Source organism: Catharus ustulatus, chromosome 6 (assembly GCF_009819885.2).
Source record: "Catharus ustulatus isolate bCatUst1 chromosome 6, bCatUst1.pri.v2, whole genome shotgun sequence".
Lineage (NCBI taxonomy): Eukaryota > Metazoa > Chordata > Aves > Passeriformes > Turdidae > Catharus > Catharus ustulatus.
Genome location: NC_046226.1, coordinates 38059009 through 38073206, shown reverse-complemented (window position 1 = coordinate 38073206; position 14198 = coordinate 38059009). Strand labels below are relative to the sequence as shown.

The window sequence follows — 14198 nt, the reverse complement described above, 5'->3', positions numbered from 1 at the left end:
GGGGCGTTGCCGGGCGGCGCGCGGAGCCAGGTAAGAGCCGCGCGCGCGCCCCCTTCCCCGCTTGGAAGTTTTTCACTCGAGGTGGCGCGAGGCGTGCGTGAGTCACGTGAGCACGGCGGCCGCCCAATCGCGCGCGCCGCCTGTCCGCGCGCTGCCGCCGCGCCCGCGTTTGAGGCGAGGGGGTCGCGCGCGGGACGGGGACGAGACCGGTGGCCGCGCGCTCCCCTCGCGCGCCCCCGCGCCGCTCCGTCCGGGGGCACGAGCGGGCGGACCCGGGGGCGCGGGCAATGGGTAGCGGCCGGCGGTCACCTGACCGGGGGGATTGTTAAAGGGACCGAGTGGCATCCGGGCTCTCCAGCCGGGAAGGGTCGGGTGAAGCCCGGCCCCGGGCAGCTGCCGCTGGTCCCTAAGCCGTCGCGCTCCCAGGGACTGGCCCCCGGTGGGGGTGTGGCTGGCGCCGCCTACGAAATGGTGCTGGGCTGCCGGGAGCGCCCGTCCCGGGAAGCGGCCCCGGTGCCCCCTGGGTGCCAGAGGGCGGCGGGCCGGGCGGGGCGGAGCGGGGCCCCTCGGCCGGGGGCGGGGCGGCCCGCGGGCGGCGCGCGTGCGCCCCGGCACGTCGCGGGGGGCGGCCCGGGGGCGCGCGGGGCTGCGGTCGCTGGTGGCCTTTGGTCCCGTCCTGTTTGAAACTCCTCGCACTGAGCTGATGAGTGTAAAGGGAGTCGAAGCGCGAAGGCGAGCTCAGTGAGGAGTAGGTAGGCACGAGGGCCAGCGGCTGTTTCAGCATCCCCGGGAGATGAGTGGTTTCCCATTACGTGGTCGGAGCTTCTTGTCTGATTTATTCAGATGTCAAATTTTGCACAACAGTCACGCTGCCTTTCTCCCGACGTGAACTGTATGAAGGCATAGGTCATCTTGGTAGTCGCACTTGATGGGATGGGCTAAAGCCCCGAAGCTTTGACGTTGCTGCAGACTCTGAAAACTGTGAGGGCGGTGTAAAGGAGAGGAGCAGGCTGATGCTTTGGTCTTGTCGCTTGCAGGTGTTCTGCCCGATGCAGCTGCACCCTTTCAATGCCCTCGGGCACAGTGCCTTGTGAATCTGTACTGAGGACTGGAAAGGGAAATTGATTCTGCTTGAAAAGTATTCCCATAGGTGAGCATTTTTTGTGCGTCTTTATGTGGGGAAATGCCCCATATTTCTTAGGTCTGGTGGAGATGGGCAGCATTCATTCACGTCTGTATTTCCTTTAACGGCAGCTGGCTGTTAACCCCCCCCATTGCTGCCTCAGACGCTGTTCTGCCTGCCTGTGGTGGGGAAACGTGCAACTGGAGGAAACCACTTGTGAATAAACTTGTGTGGTCATCTTCCAGGAAAAAAAAAAAGAAATTCTTTCTCTTTGACAGTAGGCCACTTTGTCGTTTATACACAAATCCATTAGATTGTGTCTGAAGCTTGTGGTTGTTTTTAAAATCTGTGTTCCTAAGGAATGGGAAGTCCAAGACATTTTCCTTACAAACGCGATGACATAGGTCTCTGCCTGGTGGAGTGTGAATGGGCTCATCTCTATTAAAGGGCTGTTGTCTGTTTGCTGTTTCATAGACAGCAGAGGATACACAGAAAAACCTCAGCTATGGCATGTGTGTAGGAACATTGCCATTAGCTGTAGCACCAGCAGGGCTTTCCCCTTGTCTTACTCTTCCATAACTAAGGATGTGTTGTGTTGTGTTGGTTTGCTTTTTTTTTTTTGATCTTTCTTAAGACTGGGTAACCTTAGAACAAAGAATCAAGTTATGATGTTGGAGTTGCTCTTCTCTCTCCACACAAAGACGGAATGTGCTTTCACTGTTGGATTTTGGCTAGTTTTAGTACCTGTGATGATTTCTTTGCTGAACTGGATAAGGAAGAATGCAGTGAGAATGATATGTATGAGAAGGATGATGAAGGCATGTCATAAGAAGAAAGCAACCAGAGGAAAGCTCTTCTGTTTTAATTTTTTTAAAAATCAAGCCCAAAACAGAAAGGCATTAAAGGAATGTGAACAGCATACAAGAGAGAAAATGAATGGGAACCAGATAAAACCTATCTAGAATAAAAATGCATTCTTTGTTTCAATCACTACCTTCAGGAAAAGCCAATTTGGAGAATGACAGGACTGTGACCCAGTTACTGTTAAACAAATACTTGTGATGTTGGAATTGTGCTGTTTTTCTAACTCTTCTACAGTGCTTTCTGTTGATGTGGTGTGGTTTGCCTTGCCACAGGGTAAGTCAATAAACAGTAATGAAGATGGATATAAACCTGGAACACATCACCAATGTTCTAGACTTTAATTAGTGTAATTTTCTTTTTCACCATAACTTAAAAGGGGAATACAGGTTCCTTGGCAGTTCTGACTTGCTGAGCCATTGATGACTCTGTAGCAATGAGTATTAACTATGAAATAGCTGGATGAGTAGGATAGTGATAATCCTGAGCTCAGGTGAGGGCTTTTTATTTGCCTCTTTTTTTCTCCTTCTATGATGTGGACAGGATTCCCAGCTACAGATTCATGTATGTGATAAATGTTCCTCATGATGGCCATAAATGGATTGAAATTCATCAAAATGGTGCTATTCCTGCTGATAATGGCTAGTTTCTGCCAGTGTTGCATGGCCAAAAGCATAAAGCATAGCTTTGTTGTTTTATTTTGTGATTTTTGGTGGTTGGAGTAATAGTATATTGAAAAATACAACATACGTTGACTGTGTGAGTAATGGGCATATCACTGACTAATGAAATATGGGAAGTAATGTAAAATACGTTAACCTAAATATAATATGTTTTATACAGATAAAAAAGAGTGGTTTTTTTCTAGTTAACTTTGGCTTTTTCCCCTGCCCTCTCACTAGTGGTTCATTCTTCACAGAAATCACAGAATCATTTAGGCAGGAAAGATCTCCAAAATCACAGAATCTAACATTTGACCCATCACCACCTGTCAACTAGACGATGGCACTGAGTCCACATCCAGTTTGGTGTGTTTCCATTTTGCAGTCTTTAGGGTTTGGGAAGCGTTTCCCAAAAGTTTAGGTATCTGTTGAGATATGTATGATCTCTTGTATGCATGGTACATTGCAGAATTAATGCTGTTTGACAAACTACCGATCTTTTGGGGAGCTGGAATTTCGGACGGCATGGCATGGCCTGGGTTTTGGAGTGGTGAAGCAGGAGTTTCTCCCTTTCCTCCACCCTTTCCCAGCTATGTGCCCTGTTCCTCCAAAAGCAGTGGCTGCTCTTGCAGGCGTGTAGCTCTCAGTTGGTGAAACACTTTCTGAACTACCAGCTATTCATCCTGCAATAGCTGGGACCCTGAGTGTGAGATGATTTTGGTTTTAGTATAAAGCAATGCTCTGGGCTGAAACCTGGCAGTGCACAGGCTGTGTCAGACTTTTTGTGGGCATAAGTGCTTTCTGACTGCAGCTGGAGCATGTGTTTCTGCATGTTTGCATCAGCAAGAAAGCTAAAAAACGTTTTAAAAATGTCTGAAGAACATTTTTTTTTTCTGCAGCGATTCGTTTCATTCAATATTCTTAATCTTACTTTTTGTCTAGATTCTGCTACCACGTTAATCTTTTATCTTCTTGGCAGTGTACTACTTTGCTAAATCTAAAAAAAAAGAATTTAAGCTAGTTTCCTATAAAAAATAATATTATGTCAACTTTTCTTAAAGTACATTTGGGCCGGGGTTCTGTTGCTTAAGGACAGAGGTCTGGAGCTGACATAGATGGTGCTAATTATTAGAGACATCAGTGTACAGCAAACATTCAGCTCTGGGAGACTGCTACTTGTCTGGAGAAGCAGTTGGAGGCCAGTGGGACTGGTTATGGCATAGAAAATGGACTAGATACCTTTCTATATACAGCTTAATCCACAGTTTTGGTTGGATTAACAGTTTCCTGTGGGTTGCTACTGTTAATCATTCTCCATAGTGGAAAAACATTGTCTAAAGAATGAATGTTTTTCGTGTTTTAGCTCTTCTAGTGTGCACATTGCACAACACTTCTGGCTCTAGCATCACTAGGTTTTCAGCTCTTTAAACACTGTGGGTTTTGGTTTTTTGGTTGGTAGTTGTTTGTTTTTTTGTTTTGGTTTTTTTTCTAGTGGTTTTTTTTTGCCAATTTTTTCTTTTTAATGTCCAAAACGTGGAATTTTTGAGCCCAGTCAGGGCTGTCTGGTTGTAGTTAGTGATAAACCTGTAGACTGCTGTAATAAACTGCTGACTGCTGCTGTGGGTGTGTTACACTGGCACAGCTGGTTTTGATAGCTGTTGTTTCCAGTTCCTGAGCGTAGTTTCAGCTAGTGCTTGTTTTTAGCAAGTGAGTTTAAGAGTTGAAAGCCTCCTTTATGCTCCTGTAGTAGTGCTTTTCACATTGTGCTGTGTGACAGAAACTCCTGTTGTGTATCTACTGTTGTAGCAGCAATCTTTGTGTTCAGGGGGCTGCTAACAAAAATGAAATTGACACCTCGTGTGTGTTTTTCACAAGTTTGTAGCTGTTCTGTTTCGCTTAACTATATATAGTTACTATAGTTACTTAACTATATGTAGTTGCTACAAGGTATATTGTTCACCCACATCTACATCTGTAGCAAAGCCTGGGACTTGTGACTTTCCAATTTCTGATTTGTTACTGAATCTTTGCCACAGGTTAGCCATGGGACTGGCTGAAGAGCAGTTTGTTGCTGCGGCTCTAACAGTTACAGTCTAACTACTTGTAGCATGTAGGCTTGAATGGGCGCTTTGTAGCTATGTAGTTGTTACTGAAAACAGGAGTGTGATTTACTGGGTGCTGAAATGCAGCTTGTAAAGACTGTAGTTCATACCTTCAAGGGAATATGTCTGAAAGAAGCATTTGGGGGAGGGAGTAAATCTTGGTAGTGAACTTGAGCATTTCAAATATCTTATACTAGCCAGTAATGGGATGGTTGTAACTCCCTCTAATCAGGAATTCAGTAGGTGCAAGCCAGTTCATTTCTGTGCTGCCAATACATGTTTAGCACAAACAAGTCCTTAAAACTGGTGTTTGTACTGATCTAAACAAGATATTGTTCTTTACTGCAGCACTGCTGTTTCTTGTCAGCTTTAAGCTGCTTAGAACTGGATTGCTTAAGCTGGTGGGAGTCTGTAGTACTGCTATGACTTCTACTGATGAATCTGTTCTCTTGATAAACCAGGAGTTCAATTTTGGTGCAGGCAAGCATTTCTACCTGCCTTGGTTAAATTGTAGCAAAATCTCTGGCAATGTCAACTGTTTCTGGTTGTTTCTTTTATCGTGACTGGAACATGTGAGCTGTGGGCCATGAGCAGGTGGCACTGTCTGCTCTTCAGTTCTGTGTCTGTTTTCAGTTGTACAAATTACTCACTGAAAAAAAAAACCCACTTATTTCTGTCATTGTTGAGAAGCAATCGGTTAATACAAAATAGCATCTCTATCCTGTGCTATACAGAATATGGGATGACTGTAGGTATAAAATGACTGTTCCTAAAATTGTTGTAGTTATTTCTGACTGGATTTGTTACAAGAAAAATAACCTACTGGATCCAATACCTTGAGGCTGTTGCAGCTCCACGGCCCCAGATATGACCAGTAATAAGGCTGAAAATATATTGCTGGTAGGTACAAGCCCATGGAGCATGTGCACTCATGACATTTACATGTAAACATGTCTGGCACAGTCAGGCAGACACAGAGATACAGGAGCACAGCAGACAACCATATCCTGCTCCCTTCCCTATTTGAATAGGAGGTCACATCTGTACACGTGTATGTGTTTGTGTGTGTGTACATATATGTGTATATATATTTATATGTATGGCAGATACCCCCCAGCAGCAGAGTTTAGACACTGTTGGTTCCCAAATCCCAGTCTCCCTGTTTGGTGACATGTGGACACAGCAGCTCCAGCGGCCATAGTGCTGTTCCCAGTGCTGGCACGTGCTGTGTCTCTCTGGTGACTGAGACTGCCCTGCTTACCTGATGTCCAACACCCCTGCACCCACATCACCCATCCTGTTAGAGACAGAGGTGTGATACGTGCGCAGAGCTGGTGGCATTGCTCTGGCCTCCATGCAGACCCATCTGTATTAATGTTTTGATGCACCTTTGTCAAGTTTTTTAAAAATGTATTTTCTTTAGTTCTGTGCTTCTGAGATAATTTCCTATAGCATAAACTTATGTTGCTCTTCTTCTGCCCATTTTCAAATAAGACAAAAACCCCAACAGATTGAAATGCAGTCCTGACAAAGTTATAGTTTGTGGCAGGCAATGGTCAGTGCAAAATTTGGGTCTATGGGTGAGCCTGGAGCTTGGTGTCACCCTACTGACTGATGTCTTTACCTTCTGGCACCGTCTGTAAGTCTCTGTTGTTTCATAATGGATGCAGTCTTCTAAAATAAATAACCGTAATGGAGAAAGGGATAGGCTGGAGTGGGCCTTCATGGAGATGTTTTTGCCTGCAGTTGTGATGCATTTTGGTGTGAATTCTATTCAGAATTCTCTTTCAGTGCGCTTATGGTCAGAAGTGCTAGGTTTATAACATGTAATTCATTCCCTTGGTGTATGTGAAGGCCTGTCAGGCTGGGCACGGGGCGGCACCTGCTCGGTGCCATTCTGCGGGCGGGGGGGGCTCTGTCGAGGCCGTGCCAGGGCTGCGCTGAGCCCGGGCTCTCCGTTCGTCAGCGCGTCGGTGACACCGCGCAGGGCCCGGCTCAGGGTGCGGTGGGACAGGCCAGCGTCTGCCCTCCCAGAGGCACGGGGCCCTTCTTCAGCTGCGCTGGTCAGAGTCTGAGCCGCGCTCTGGCCGGTCAGCGAGAGCCCGCTCAGGCGATGGAAGTATTGCTGACTTCGTTACTTCCTCAGCTGAGGGTTTCCCGTGGAGGCGGCCGGTTCCTGCCGGCGGTGCTCCTTTCCCGGCGGAGGCGGCCGCTGCCCTGGGCCTGGGGATGGCGAGGCGGTGCCGTCCCGCTCGGCCCGCCGGGGGGCGCCGTGCGCCGCGGGCCTCGCGCGCACTCCTGGCGCGGGCGCGGGGGGAGGCGGGCTCGCGCGACCGGAGCCCCGGGGCCTTCGACGGCCGCCGGTGCGTGAGCGATGCGCGCGCGCACCCGTTCGAGAAGCTTCCCCGCGCGCGCGGCGCTGCGCGGGCCGGGCCGGGCCAAGCACCGGGCCCTGTGCGCGGCGCGGGCACGTGACGGGCAGGCGGGAGGGAGGGGGATGCCGGCCTGCTGTGCGCCTGCGCGCGCTGCGGCGCCATGACGTCAGCACGGTGCGCACGCACGTTGTCCCCAGCTGGCGGACACACGGTCCGCGTGAGAAAGGAAGCGGGAGGCCGCGCGCGCTTCGCGCACGGTAACGACCGGGGAGCGGGACTGCGCCGGGGACAGCGGCCGCGTCGCGCGCGAACCCCGCAAGCCTTTCCGCGCGCCCTCCGCCCGCCGCCCGAACTGCGAAAATTGACACCAGGCGCGGGCACGAGGCGGCCGGGCCCGGGCCCGCCGGCCGCGCCCCGGCGGCCACGCGAGGCGCCGCTGCGCGCGGGCCGCCTCGGGAGCACCGGCAGCGCGCTCCCCGCCGGGCAGGGTCGCGCCGGGTCCCGGCGAGGAGCGGCGCGGTTTCGCCACGTGCGCTCGTCCCGCTGCCCTCCGCCAATCGGCGCGGGCGGTGGTTCCGGCTCCCGCTGCTCCCGAGCGGCTGCCGCTCCCCGTCCCGAGGCTTCTGGCTGGGGTCCGTCCGGCGCGGCCGCGAGGGGGGCGGGCGGGGGAGGAGGGCGTTCAAAGCGACAGGTGCTGCGCTCGGCCCGCAGCCGTGACGCCACCTGCCCGGGGCGGGGCCCTCTTCTCTCGCCGCCGTGCCCGGGGCGGCCACTGCTGGTGTCCGCTCGGTCGGTCGGTGTTGAACGGCGGCGCGGCGCGCGCGGTGCCCGCTGCCATTGGGCGCGCGCCATGGGGCTCCCGGCGGCAGCGCGCGGCGGGCGGGGCAGCCCCGGGGCTCGCGCGCCGCCGCCGCTCCCCTTCCCACGGTGCCGCCCGGTCGCCGCGTGGGGAGTTGGGTTGGTTGGTTTGTTTGTTTGTTTGTTTGAGAAGGACGCTTTCGCATCCGTCTGATTGCCGTCCTGCTTTTGGCGCGTCTCAGGGCGACTTGTGATTGTTTTTGGCCGCTGCGCCCCGCACGGACGCTGCTTCTCAAATGAAAGGTCTGCGTGTCGAGAAGGGAAATCTCTGACGCTGTTCAGAAGCTTCCACAAATACACGTGTTTCCCCTTAAATACCGGATTAGAGTCTGTGTGCTATAATAAAACAGGCTCCCGTGTGTCACCAAATGTAATAAAATATATTAAATATGTTTCTGGTAACAGACTGTGCTAGTGCTGAAATAGCATAGATTTTGATTTCTGTGATTTCACATAATCCGATTTTAACCGCACGCATCTTAGTCTGACTTGATACTTTGTGTGGTGCTTGTGGTAGAAATAGCTACAGCAGTGCAACAAAGTTCTTAAACTTTCAGTGTTGGGAAACAGAAACTTATTCTGGTTATTCTGGTAGGTTTTTATATGCATGAAACTTTCGCTGAGTGCATGGTTGTTGAGCTTTTTTTGCAATATTTTTTTCTGGTATGTCATAAGTAATACAATTTAGTCACATAAATTTAAAGCAAACAAGTAAATTTAAAGCTACAGGCATTCTGCTTATCTTAAACCAGATCTGAAACCACTTTGATAGTGTGTTTCCTTTATGAGCCAACGCAGTTCTGGTGCATAGTGCACAGCGTTGATGTGAAGTCACTTTCTGACTGTGTGTTTACTATACATATGAATGTCTTATAGGTGTATATACAGAGTAAGTTGGTGGAAAATTGCATAGAACTTAGACTGTGGTTCTTTTTCCACCACTCTGTATATCTGAGATTTATATTTCTATTCCATTCTTATAGGTGAACATAAAAGTACTAATTTCTTGGGGGATAGCTTTTTGCGTTGCTGGGACTTGAGGTGTAATGTACTGAAAAAGTAGAGCAATATACTTGAATTCATTTTGTATCCTAAACTCTGGATAACAGAGTGATCACCTTACTGCCATGACTTCTTGAATATTAAGGAAAGTATCTTGGCACATCAACCAGTTCCCTCAGGACTTAAGTGTGCATCTCAGCTTGTAGTAGTAGTGATTAACTCTGGTCTCTGGCTCCCACCAACTAGATACTTGATAGAAGAATCAATCATTTTTTGTCAGTCTTGTGTTCCACATACAATAAGAACCAAAATACAAACATCTGGATATGGAAATTGAATTTTGTGAGGTAACAGAAAGGCATATTTTAAATTTTCACATAGAGAAATATACAGGCTGTTTGAAAAATGAAGTAGTTTATCATCTTTTGTTGCAATGTTGACATAATTCTTAACCTGGGAGGTAGACACACGAAAGTGATATTGTGTATATGCAGATAAAAGTAACTTCTTTAGTTCTCTAAACAGTGATTATGCTAATTGTAACAATGCAAATGTTTTCTTGTTCTATTTAAATTATTTCCATAATTCAGAAGATAAAGGAAGCTAAGGCTGCCCAATGCTTCACATTCATCCTTTTAATCTTAGCTGCATGGTCTTTTGGGGGTTAGTTTGTGTCTTTTTCCAGAGCTTATCCATTTGAAGTATTTTGTCCCTTCTTTTTCTCTCTGCCCTTGGTTCTTGGGCTTGATGGGGAGTGCAAGCACAGAAACTCCAAACACAAACTTTGATGATTTCAATAAAGAAAATCAGAGAAAATGTTTTAAACGTTTTTTTTTTCCTTTCCTCCTTTAAATTTTGACAAGTTGTAGACCTCAGGGAACTCTTTCTTTCTGTCTTTCTGGGAAGACTTTTGTCTTTGTGTCAGAAATGTGCCATTTGCTTTGCTGAAAACTTCTGCATGTTTTGCCTTATGTTGTTAAGTGAATGATCTGCAGAGTAGAGGGAAGTCATAACAAAGTGCTTAGAAATACCAAGCAAAGCAAGGAGTTCTGTTGGGGCAAAGCCTGTACGAAAAAGTAATTTAAAGGTGTCAAAGCCCCCATGTCTATAAGGCCAAAATTGTATCCACACATGCAATCTTGGTTTGTTACACCCTGATTGTACTCTGTTTGCTCTTGCCTAGGCATCTTGGTTATCAAACTGCATATGCTAATTAAATCTACAGTACTCTCTCTCTCTGTTTCCACAACTTCCTTAATGTTATTCTACTCATACTCTGTCAACTTTGGTTGATAATGTGCTTTATGTTCACCTATGCATATCCATCCAGAAAGAGAAAGACTCCTTAAAAACACTGATTGGAGAACAGCAGCTGAGAATAGAGGTAGAGATCAAGAGTATCTGTGGAACAATTTCTAAGAATGGAGGGAACTGGGATGAAAATTGTATTAGGATTTTTATAGTTACAGTGTATAAGTTTTATAGTACTGCTTGTCTTTTAAGTTTATAATGTGGAGAGCTATCATTTTAACTGTGTTTTCTTTTTCTTCCAGAATGGTGAACACACATAGAAGATTATCAGAACTCTGTAGAATTTGCATTTGGTTTGAGAGTTTGTGAGAAACGAGTACTTTGAGATCATGGAGAAACAGCAAATTGTCTTGGCTAGCCGAGATGGTGGGACTGCGTCTGGTGCAGCGCCTGCTTTCTTTGTAATTTTGAAACAGCAGCAGGGAAATGGAAAAGCTGACCAAGGAATCCTAGTAGCAAACCGTGATGCTTGTGCTCTCGCCAGCAGTGTATCAACTCCAGTCAAACCCAGAGTCAAGACCTGCCTCCCAGCTGACTGTGTCTCGGGGGGCATCACTGTCACCCTGGATAACAACAGCATGTGGAATGAATTCTACCATCGCAACACAGAGATGATCCTGACGAAACAAGGCAGGCGAATGTTTCCGTATTGCCGGTACTGGATTACAGGGCTGAATTCCAGTCAGAAGTACATCCTAGTCATGGACATATCGCCTGTGGACAATCACCGCTACAAATGGAATGGCCGTTGGTGGGAGCCCAGTGGGAAGGCAGAACCACATGTTCTAGGGAGAGTGTTTATTCATCCAGAATCCCCTTCCACTGGCCAGTTCTGGATGCACCAGCCGGTATCCTTCTATAAACTTAAACTTACCAACAATACCCTGGACCAGGAGGGTCACATAATCCTGCATTCTATGCACCGATATCTGCCACGACTTCACTTGGTGCCTGCAAACAAAGCCACGGAAGTCATTCAACTTAATGGCCCTGATGTCCATACATTTACCTTTCCACAGACAGAATTCTTTGCAGTTACAGCCTACCAGAACATCCAGATTACCCAGCTGAAAATAGATTACAATCCTTTTGCTAAAGGGTTCAGGGATGATGGTCTGAATAGTCGACCTCAGCGTGATGTGAAACAGAACAGCAACTTAGAATTGGAAGGAGGTGATGTTTTTAGCACTTCTGGCATTTGTGGTCGCCCTGCTGAAGTTGATGCATTAGAAGTGCATCAGAGAAGTTTAGATTCTTCATTCAGTGGTCAAAATCCATCAGATATTGAGATGGATAAAGAGTCCTTTAATGCAGAAGGAGACTTCTTGGGTCTCCTGGACAGTGACCTGCCTTCAGGTGTTATGCCAAAGCTAAAACAAGAAGTCTCTGAAAGGTGGGTTAGCACTGCATTTTCAGTACAACTGCTGGTTAAGGGTACTCTTTTGTAAATAGGGTTGCATGACCTGAAATGGCAGAACAGTTAATATTACTAAAAGCTTTTTTTTGCTCAGTCATCTATCAGTCTTGACTTTCTAAGGTGTCTGGGGGATGGAACAGTTCAGTATTATTTTCTGTGTTGCTTTGGCTCCCATGTTTCAGAAGCACTGAGGTATTTCTGTTACCCCTCTTAGCATTTTAGAAGGCTAAATTAATTTTTTTGAGAGTTTTAGGCAGAGCACATTGCAGTCATCGAAACACTGCCTTTGCTTTTAGGGTTGCTCACCACATTGACATGCTGTCTATCTATAGCTCCAGTTTTCATTAGTGAAAGTGAATGGTGTGTGGGTATTTAGGTTGCATATGTGTAGGGATTGCTGCAAGGCAGTTGTAATTGGCAGCAAGCCACCATTTTGTCAACAACTACTTGGTGTGAATTCTTGTATTCCACAAAGAAGTGTGAGGTAGCCTGCCTGTTGCTAGTCAGTTGCCTCATATTTGCTGTGAGGTAAGGGAAGTACTTGAGAACAACTTGATTTTTCTAAAGCAAGCCTGGAAAAACCTATTATTTTACTGGACTTAGTTTTGAAAATTCAAGCAATAGAATAAAGCAGACTTAGTGAATAGTTAACGTACATGTAGAGATACTTTGAATGAGAAGAAATTATTTTAAAAATTTTTTTTCTCCCATGTTGCTTCATGTCAGTTTGTTAATACCGGGCTTAATCTGCCATAGATTTAGTGACAAAAGCAACCTTTGTAAATCAGTACACAAGAAAATTATTTAACTGCAGGATATCAGGATGATGTTAACGGTTAATGTGAAATTAGAGGTCAGTTCTTATTGGAGAAAAGTTATATTTATGATGTAGTTGTACAAAAGCTATATTACTATACAACTGCAGTGTGTTTTAGAGGGGACAGAGCTTTCCTTAGTTTTTTTTTTTTTTTTTTTGTCTTGCAAGAAGGATCTCCTTGCCTTTTGAGTAACTGAAAAACTTCAAATTACAAAGTTGTTCATACTTTGACACTTTATTGAGTTTATTTGTAATAATTCTTAAGAATACTAGAATTGTCTTGAGATCTAGACTTTCTTTTGCAGTATTTTCATGTGTCAGTCTATTAGAAAGACTTTATTCTCAAAAAATGTTGTTCTAACCCATCTTAAATACTGAAAATACACCAATTACAGAAAGGATGGGATTTTTTTTAGTTCCTGAGAGCATGGAGAAGAGTTTAGATAACTTTGCATATTGGAAGTAAAACTCAGGAAATTATTACTGACAGCTTTATTTTGCTTTCATAATGATATTTCATTTGCCTGGAGAGGGTCATTGATGCATTTTTTTGAGAACTGTTTATTCCCAAGGAATAAAAAACATTTTGAGGACTCAAGGACCTTCCTTAAAAATAGCTGATGCAAATTGGCAGATCTAATTTCTTTTGGTCCAGAACATGTTAGATTCCTTCTCTGGTTTTACCTGCAAGGCAGCTGATTTCTGAAATGTACTAAAAGCTGCGCAGACAGGAAAAGACTGCAAAGGGTCTTTTTGTTGTCTGGGCTGGAAGCACCTGTCACTTGATGAATAAATGTTACTACTGTCCTAAAACTACTTTCAAGTGTTAGCTGGCTTTTTATTATGTTTTTGTGTGAAAAAGTAAAATTCTTTACTCAGAGAAAATTGATCTTATCCAAGAAATGGCAAAACTATCTTTGTAAGTGCTGGAGTTTTTCAGAATGTTATTTCTCCTCCTTTCTTCTGGTCTGTTAAGGAGATGCCATATGGTTGAGTTGAGAGGTATGTCAGCCTTTCAAAGACAGCACTGAGAGTGTGACATTTTTCTTTATCAAACCAAACTTTAATATTTACATAGTAATGAAGACTGGGCAGCTTTTTTTTTTTTCTTTTTTTTTTTTTTTGTGGTGGGCAAGCTCTTAGTAGGTAGTACTTGATAGTGCCTGTCTTGCTTTTAGGCAGGGTAGTGATTTCTGCTGAGCTTAGATTTGAGTGAGAAGCAAGCTGGGAACTGCTATCCCTCAGATAATCCTCTGCAAAGGAAGTGGAGTTCCTAGTGCTGTTGAGGATGATACTCCCCACCAATACTCAATTCTTCTGACATTTTTGTTAATAGAACCGTGTAAAATGTTGCATATACTTAAGAGTAATTTTAATCCTGAGTTATTGGAGGACTTCAGAAATAAAGGACTGTTCTTTATCCAAGGCACTATGTGGTTTTCTTCCCTTCTGCTTCTTTGGTCTGATAGTATATTTAGTTTAATTAGGTGTGTTGTAAAAGAAATAAATGTTTGAGTTGTGGATACTTTGGTAGAAATGCTTATCCCTGGACATACTGTTTAGGCCATGGACGGTGCCTCAAACAAACTTTGCTGGTTCTTAAGTCTTACAGGCTTATGTACTCTTTCTCCTTTCCAAGGTCTTTTGAATTTCCTCCTCCAAAAATAAAA

The 14198-nt window shown here is 45.8% G+C and overlaps 2 protein-coding genes across 8 annotated transcripts in view; one reads left to right on the top strand and one right to left on the bottom strand.

The window, feature by feature from the left end:
- MGA (MAX dimerization protein MGA) overlaps nt 1-14198 on the top strand; it is a 59631-nt gene continuing 45433 nt past the window's right edge. For 3 of the 7 annotated variants that reach the window (XM_042779356.1, XM_042779357.1, XM_042779358.1), the window contains exons 1-2: nt 647-1150; nt 10537-11687. In XM_042779356.1, coding sequence (XP_042635290.1) covers nt 10624-11687 — 1064 coding nt within the window. In that variant the 5' untranslated portion in view covers nt 647-1150; nt 10537-10623. Of the gene's footprint in view, nt 31-645; nt 1151-7294; nt 7381-10536; nt 11688-14198 lie in introns of those variants that run through there. The other 4 variants (XM_033061732.2, XM_033061733.1, XM_042779359.1 and 1 more) reach the window with 4 other exon arrangements.
- On the bottom strand, nt 6800-7975 carry LOC116997697 (basic salivary proline-rich protein 2-like). The gene has a single exon (XM_033062774.1). It carries the CDS (start codon nt 7973-7975, stop codon nt 6800-6802), a length of 1176 nt encoding a protein of 391 aa, XP_032918665.1.